Source organism: Tupaia chinensis, unplaced genomic scaffold (assembly GCF_000334495.1).
Source record: "Tupaia chinensis unplaced genomic scaffold, TupChi_1.0 Scaffold139757_1, whole genome shotgun sequence".
Lineage (NCBI taxonomy): Eukaryota > Metazoa > Chordata > Mammalia > Scandentia > Tupaiidae > Tupaia > Tupaia belangeri.
Window position 1 is genome coordinate 391,826 of NW_006199637.1, and position 8,323 is coordinate 400,148.

An 8,323-nucleotide genomic window follows, 5' to 3' on the forward strand; every position below is an offset into this window, starting at 1 on the left:
GCCAGCTCCTGCGTTACACCGTCTGCAAGCTGCAGGTGCTCAACGGCACGGTGGCTTCACTCACCGGCAGCTTCCTGGAGGGCTCCAGCAGCTACCTCCACTCCACTGCTAGCCACTTGGAAGACAAGCTGAGCACAAAGAGGGGTGTGGATGAACGCCTCCTGAGGGCTCTGGGACAACTAGAGAGCCTGGCGAGTGGCCACAGTGACCCTGGGGCACAGGGTCTACCCTTGTGTTCTGAGGACAGTGGCATTGGTGTCGACAATGAGTCCTCGCTGCCCACGGACAAGGTGGGCAGGCAAGCCAGCTGTGACTTTGTACCGGAGCCTGTAGACTGGAACCCGGGGATCTCACCCCAAATGGAGGACAGGCTGTTGGAACATGCCCAGCAGCAACATGCATTCCAGGTAGATTCGGACAGAGCCTTGAGCTGCCCACTCTCTAGCCGACCTGTGGCAAAGGTTCAGACAGCGGCACAAGGTGAAGCAAGGAGCCCGTGCTCCTCCTGCCCAGGCCCAGAAAATAAGACCTCTAGGACTTTGGAGCCAGGCAAAAGCACTTTGTGTGAGTCCCTTGGGATTGGGGTCCCCGCAGAGACGTATCTTCTTAAAGGTTCTAGGCTGTTAGGGTCTTCATCTGTGAGCGACGAGGACAGCAGCCCAGAGGAGGAGGGAGATGAAATTAGCAGCATGAGTCCACGCTCATGGCAGGAAACAGCTCCACAGTCAAGGCCGTGGACTTCTCCTGCGGACCCAGAAAGCCTATTTCAGCCAGGCTCCAGAAGGCTTAGGAGCCCCCAGGCCCAGGAGATGATTCTAAAGATGAAGGAGGCAATCAGCAAGAGGATCAAGTTTGTCCCTTTGCCCTCTGGGTACCAGGACTGGGCTGAGGAGGAGGAGGGGAGGACAGTGGTCCCCCCCAGACCTAGCACCATTAGTGGCAGCAGAAGGGCCCCTGAGAGGCAAAGGAGGTCCCAGTCAGAAGGCTGTCTTAAGAGCGACATGGAGGACCCCACCCTACAGGAGCTGCAAAGGGCCCAGAGAGAACTCACTCAGAGGCTGGAGGCCTTGTACGCCCTGGGTACCAAATGGCAGGGTCACAGCAAGGAAGAACTCCCACAGCCCCGAGCAGCAGCTCTGTGTTCCCACACCAACTGCAAGGTCAGCCCTGCCAACCCCATCAGCAAGCTCAAGGCATCCCTCACCAAGAACTTCAGCATCCTGCCTAGTCAGGATAAGAACATTTTGCGGAAATGCAGTCCCCACCCTGAGGGGGAGCAGACCTGGCAGGAGAAGGCTGAGAAGCCCCCAAATGCCATCTCATCAGCTGAGAAGGACAGTCTGGATCCTGAGCCCAAGGACTGGAATGTCAGGGGCTGTCCCACCAGAACATCAGTCAGGAGACTGATTGAAACTTTCAGTCCCACTGACAGTCCAAGGACGCTGGAGGATTCCAAAAACTCTGGGTCAAGCCCTTGCCTCAAGAGGTGGGGCGTCCCCATCATGCCTCCCAGATTTCCCATTTACAGGGGGCTTGCCCCGTTGTATCCTAAGCCCCAAATTTCCCCAATGGGAGGTGGAGACTCTCCCAAAGTGGGCACAGGCTGGAGGCCCTTCATGCCTATCCTCCCCCCTCTTTTCAGGGCACAAGCCTATAAAAGTGGGGTCAGCTGCGAGGAGGACCCAGAGCAGCTTCCCCCACCACCTCTGGAAATCCTGATGGACAAATCATTCACTTCCCTTGTGCCCCCAGAAGGCAGTGAGCCAGTGGGGAGCTCTCCTGAAGAGACCCATGTACCAGGGCAGGGAGTGACAGGACCTGCCAGGACAACGTGGGCTTCTCCAAAGCTGCGAGCCTCCATGAGCCCCATGGACTTGCTTCCAAGCAAAAGCGCTGCCACCCCCACCCGGACCCGCAGCACCGGGCCGGGGAGCAGCAGGAGCACCTGCAAGCCCAGAAAGCCTGGCCTGGACCCGAACCACCCAGCCGCAACAGCCCCGAGCCCAGAGGAGGGGAACGGGGCCCAGAGCCCGGGGAGAGCAGAGAAGGCCGTCAGCTTTCACAAGCCTGCGCGGAGGGCAAGCTCCTGGCACCACTCCAGCGCCACATCTGGGCCAAACAGGACCTCAGAATCCAGCCTGGCCAGACCCGCACGAGGGCCACCTTCTCCGGAGGCCTCAAAGCAGAGCCGAGAGAGAAGCCCCCCGGTGGTCAGGAAGGCACATTGGGTGCCCCAAGCAGACAAGAGGTCCCCAGGTCTGCCCACCTCCCCCAGATCTGCTCCGCCCAGTCTCCCCACTGCACACAGGCCCCCCAGCCCACCGCTCAGCTCCGGGCCTTCCAGTCCCCCAGCAAGCCCCAGAGTGCTGAGCCCGCCTACAGCAAAGACGCGAACTTCCCCACCGCCCCCGCCCCCGGTGACCCCGCTGGCTCAGGGCAAGGTTTCCAGTACCCCTACACAGCCCACAGGGGCAAGCTCCCCTTCCTCTGTCCCCTCGGCATCCCCCCCAGTGTCCCCCTCCCGGGCGCGCAAGGAGATAAGAGATTCTGCAGACTGCCTCGCCAGCGCAGCCAAAATATCTGGGAATACCTGTTCCATTTTCTGCCCGGCCTCCCCCTCTCTGTTTGAAGCGAAATCGCCATTCTCCACGCTGACCTTGCCAACGCTGCCACCAGAGGCTGGGGACCCTGTTGGGAGCCCAGCAGGATGCTGGAGGAGCAACTCAGGACCCCGACTGAGGGCGGATTCACAGAGGAGAATGGCTCTGTGTGCCCTCAACCCTCTGCCTTTCGTCAGAAGGACAGCTTCAGACCGCCGGCCGGGGTTCCGACCTGTCTGCAGCCGCGCCAGCACCTCGTGTGACGCCCAGCTCAGCCAGAGCAGGTAAGGAGGGTCTTCAGCTGCCCTCTCATTGCTTTGAGTAGAGGACCAGAGGAAATTGGTCCTTAGTATCATCCGGGTCAGCAGTGTTCAAACTGAGCTCTGGGAGAACAGTCATCCAATCAATCAATCAATCAATCAATGTTAAATAAGTGAGGAGGAAGGGGGGTTCCAGCCTCCCTTCAACCTTGAGTGCCTGTGTTTTTATCTGTTACACATTTCAGCTTCCTAAGAAAGATTATCAGTGAAAAAAAAGCTCTTCTGTGTTAAAAAAATAATAATAAAGTTAAGCCAACCCTACAGCTGTTATATACAGGTAGGGAAACAAGTAAACGACCTGCTCCTAAGGTTGGCTCACCTCCACCCTATCTGGACCCAGCAGCCTGGTTTCTGTCGGTTCTGGTTCCATGCAGTAGAACAGCATGTAGGTGGAAGTTTCTCAAGCTCTTTGGTCCCAGAGCCTCTTTGAATTCTTAAAAATGATTAAAAAATTCAAAGAGCTTTTGAGTATGTGGGTTATATGTATCAATTTTTACTGAATTAGAAGTTAAAACAGAAATAGAATATTTTTGATAAACCCATCATATGTTAATCTAAATAATATATTTTCATGAAAAGTATGTGAGGGGACGTCAAAAAGTTTATGAAAAAATGCAATTAAGATGTGAGTCGATTTTGGTGTAAAAAAGGATGTGAAATCCAGCATGCACAGTGTTTCATAATGTGCATCTTCCATGAACTTTCTGAGGCCCTCTTGTATTTTCTATAACCAAAAAAAAAAAAGTCAGTGAAAAGAGGGGTGCTATCTTACATATTTGCAAATCATTTTGGAGTCTAGCTTAGTGGAGACAGTTGGATTTTCAGATCTGCTTCGTCAGGCGGTCTGTTGAGATATCACACATCATATAGAATCTAGAAACTCCACCCGACATTCAAGAGAGAATGAGCAGAAAGGCCAAATAGCATCATCCCGTATCATGATAAAAATAGCACACCCTCTTAAGTCTTCTGAAAGTGTCTCAGAGATCTCCAGGGATCCCCAGACCACACCTTGAGAATGGCTGCTTCCAGGGGTCGGAGTGGAAATGATCCAGGAGCCTAGCCCACTCTACAAACCTTCAGAGGTGTGTAGACTAAGACCTCATGAATACCAAGCACCACAATCCAGACAAAGGGCAGCCACCCTTGCCCTCGCCAGACTGAGTGTGAAATATGTGTTTCTCATTGGGGCAGTTGATTTGCATGCCATTGGCCCAGCCATGCACACAGGCCTGGGTACATGGCTGCCATGAGGAAGAGTCCAACTAGAGTCGTTGTCTGAGCATTAAAAGAAGGATTCATATGTTCAAGGGGTTCTTTTGAAGAATGCATGGAGGAATATGCCCTTTCCAAACTTGTGCCATGGGAAAAGAATATAAATCTGAGGCCTATTAGAGAACACTTGTCAACGTGTCTTCAACGTGTCTTCGTATCAGATCAGACAAAGCCCAGCCCACACCCATCCTTGCTGTCTTTGCTTGACCCCCAATCTTGTAGATGAGCAGTTAATTTCTGCCAGAGTGGCACGTGATGCAGGCTTCCCAATCTGTCCAGGCACAAACGGTCATTTTTTACAAAGTACTCAGCAGTCCATTTTAAATAAAGATATTATCTCAGGAAAGTTGTACGTTATTATAGTTATATAAACTTCCCCAGCCACTTGAAAGAAATGAAATATTGATTATTTTTGCAAGAATCTTAATGTAACGCTGCTCTTTTCTTAAATCTAAAATGAGCTTCCTACAGCACAGTAGCTTTCATCTAAGAAGCTCTATAAATGTTAATGCATTATTCCTCACACTAGCCACTTATTCAGTTATTAGATTTCTAAAACTGTGCCCTTCAGGAGAAGAGCTTGAGAGAACAGGGACAATAAAATGGCATTAATTAAAAACACTAACATTTTAAAGCAGCAGGAGCAATAATAAAGTAACATAAAATTGTTCAAGAAGAAAATAATGCCCTTCTCTCAGGCTTTTTCTCGGAATAGGGTAGCCTAAAAGGTTGTTTTATGTCCTGAATCTCAATACCTGGAGGTGGCGGGTACTTGTAGCTTGAAAGAAAGGAGGATTTACAAACAAGAGCCTTCCCAAGGTCACATGATGACTCATCTCCTGACCCCTGCCTCTCTGTAAACCACACCTCACCAGCGCCTGGCACCCAGCACCCAGCACCCAGCACCCAAATGTAAATAAAGCTGATATCTGGTAGCAGAAGCATGCCATCTGCAAGAGTTCCAAGCCTCTGCCACTCTGGATGGCAAGCATCTCTTCCTGCATATGGGGAAACACCACCAGGGAACTGGGCATGATGTCCCCAAGACTGTGCAATAAGCCGGTGCCAGAGAACTAGAGACGGTTTGGAACAGGCTATCTCCACAAGCAGGGACTTGCAGAGACACAACCACACCCATCATGTCTTGAGCTGAGGCAGGCTTGCAGGATAAAGTGGCCTGCACTCAGACATGAACAGAGCCCTTCTCACCTTGTGCTAGGCACAAGCCCCTTTTTTAGGAAAAAGGATGATGTTTATATCCTTCTGGTCTTGGGGCCCAGGGGATAGGAAGCAGTCCTGGGAGGCTTACCTAGGAAGCTCAATTACTGAGCTTAACTGTTATTTATGTGTTGAAGTCCCTAGTGGAGTCCCCAGTCTCCAGGCCTCAGAATGTTAGGGCACCGTGTAGATTCAAGAATCCAGACTTGTGCCCTCAGATGCAGTGCTGTTAGTCTCTACTGGGCCTAGACTGGCCAGGCAAGGACTCTCTGCAGCCCCCACTTTGTTTCTTGGGTCGAGCTTACCCAGGGGCCAGTGGGCCAGTGGGTAGACAGACTGCCTCTCCAGCAGTTCCAGGAAGAGGTAGAAGCCCAGTCACAAGGTGGCAACCAGGAAAGTCAGCCTCTCAGTCTGAGGCTCAAACACACGTGAAATCTTGTGGGAGATGGGGAGACACAGTTTAGACCAAACCATTCAGACCACAAGGTCAGCCTCCCCGGACCTGCTCACCACAGCCTTTCCTGGGCCCCGTGCCCCCCACTCCTGCCAGGCTTCCAGTCAGGGAGCAGCAAAGGGCTGCGTCAAGGACGAAGGGCATCCCACATGTGCCTGCCTTGCTCCACAAAGGGTGGCAGAAAACGTAAGTCAGAACCATGGCCCACAAACCACACAAGTCCCCTGACAACCACAGGGACCTGTGAAGGAGCCAGAGACCAGTATGGCTGAGTGGCTGAGACGCTCAGTGGGTCCCTCGTTGCCCTAAAGCCATGCATGTGCTACTCTCAGTACCCACCCAGCCCTTCACCTCTGACCCTCCTCATCTCGTTCTGCTCCATATGCAAGCTTGTCCCTTGATGGTTCTGCAAAGCCCTTCTCACTCTGACTGCACAGAGTGAGCGCACTGTGTAATGAAGCTCACCGCACAGGCAAGAATGGGCCATTACATGCAGGGAAAAGGGCCTTCTGCTCTACGCTGTGTAGCACTGGGGTCCTGTCCTGGCCATGATATGACTAATTATTTTAAATCATTTATTTCTTTCATGAGAAAACAAGAGACAGGGGCGGAAAAGGGAGAGAAAGAGAGAGGCACCCCCAGCAGGGTCTTCCTGCCACCATCCACCTCCAGCCCCAGCCAGCCCAGACCAAGAGCACGTGCACGCGGGCCAGGCAGTCTCTGGGAGGTTCGAGTGTGATTCCTGCATGTGTTACCATTGTACCGCGCTCTGATCCCCCAAAGGTGACAACTGAAAGCTCTGACCAAGGCCTCAACTCTCTGAGCCAAGGTGCCCCCCTGCAGTGTGATAGGGCAATGCCTGAACAGAGTCCATTCCACGTGTGGCTGTCGATTCTACAAGACAACAGCACAGTGACAGCTGTCCATGTGGGCACTTCTGTGCTACTTAGGACACTAAGAGTCTTACCCACTTCAGCCAGTATGGATACTACAACTACCCGATAGATGGGTACTATCACTACTTCTGTTTTACAAAGAACAAACTAAGGCTCAGGGATTAATTCACATGCTGGGGCACTCTGCTGGTAAGTGGAGGAGCCAGGACTCGAACCCAGGCAGCCAAACTCCAACCTCCACCCGGGGATCCTGAAGCCAGCCTGCCAGCTTGTGGCTAGTGGGGCTTTCTGAACTGGTTCCCTTCCACGCTGTGCTTGTCCGTGCCTGCCACCACCTCCATTCTGTGCTCATAAAGCATGCCCAGTCCCACCGAGGACCATGTGTGGTGTTCCCTTCCCACCCGAGCCCCTCCGGGCTGCGTCCCTCAGCTGCTGGGACGCTCTCTTCTGGCCAGGTACTGGGCCTGGCCTGGGCTAAACAGTTTTCCTTTTACTCCATTCAGGAAAAAGGTAACAGCTGCAAGAAACAGGCTTTTTCTTCGTTGTTGTTTTTAATTCAACTAGCTAAGCCTAGCCCTTGATTAAACAAGAAGTCCTTCAGAAAAATAAAAATAATAATAATAATAAATAAAGGCCCAGCTCCCAGAGCCCTGAGGGAGTTGCTTTGTTCTGAGCAGCAAGATCCTGGGTATCAGGGGAAAGAACAGGACTGAACCTGTCAGCTGAAATGCGCTGAGCTCGGTTCCCACGGTGCCCAGCACAGCAGGCAGCAGCAAGGGCAGCACCAGCCAGGCAGCTCTGCTAGTGCAGGCAGAGGCCTGGCACTGAGGGTGAGCTGGTCTGTGTGCCAGAGGGCTGGGGGGACAGAGAGCAGAGTCCAGAAAAGGGAAGTGGGCCAGAGGAACACAGAGAGGAGTGTTTGACCCCATGCCCGTGTTTCTCTCAGCAGCAGCAGTGACGAGAGCCTCAAGAAGGACGCAGAGCCTTGGAGCAGCCCCTCAGCCCTGGAACTGCAGGGCGGCTGCAGCAGGCGTGCCTCTCCCCCAGAGCTCTGCGTGCTGGGCCACGGGCTGCAGCGGGAGGCCCACTCCAGCCCTGTCCAGGACAAGTCCCAGGCAGAGGCACAGCTGCAGCAGGAGTTGGCCTGACAGGTTGCCCAGGAGGGTCACACTGATACCAGTCACCCCAGGAAGCCAAGCATCCAGGGTGTCCCATGGACAGCAGGCAAACCAAACTCTAGCGAGCTGTCCGGGAAAGGTCTTGAAGGTGCACTGCCATTTTCAGCTCCAGATCCTGATTTGCCTTAATTCGGGGGGAGGGGAGAGCAGTTATTCGCATACTTGATGGCCTCACAACAATGAATGTAATAATATTCTCGAGTTTTGCAGATAAGAAAACCAAGGGGCAGGGTGCAGGGGGGCACGTGTCCTGGCTGAGATCATACAGCAAGAATAGAGCAAAATCGTGTACAGATGTGTCCGGCACTGGCTGTTTTCACTGCGTTTCACTGACGGTGATTATTCCACCCTCCGCTTGCCTACAGCACACACATAGCCGTAC

General features: G+C 53.0%; 1 protein-coding gene across 1 annotated transcript in view; it reads left to right on the forward strand.

The window, feature by feature from the left end:
* Positions 1-7,911, forward strand: part of PCARE (photoreceptor cilium actin regulator) — a 9,547-nt gene extending 1,636 nt beyond the window's left edge. Inside the window, exons 2-3 of the mRNA XM_006162121.1 lie at positions 36-2,884; positions 7,713-7,911. Of these exons, the coding sequence (XP_006162183.1) occupies positions 36-2,884; positions 7,713-7,911 (3,048 nt within the window). The remainder of the gene's footprint in view (positions 1-35; positions 2,885-7,712) is intronic.
* The last annotated feature ends 412 nt before the right edge of the window (positions 7,912-8,323 follow it).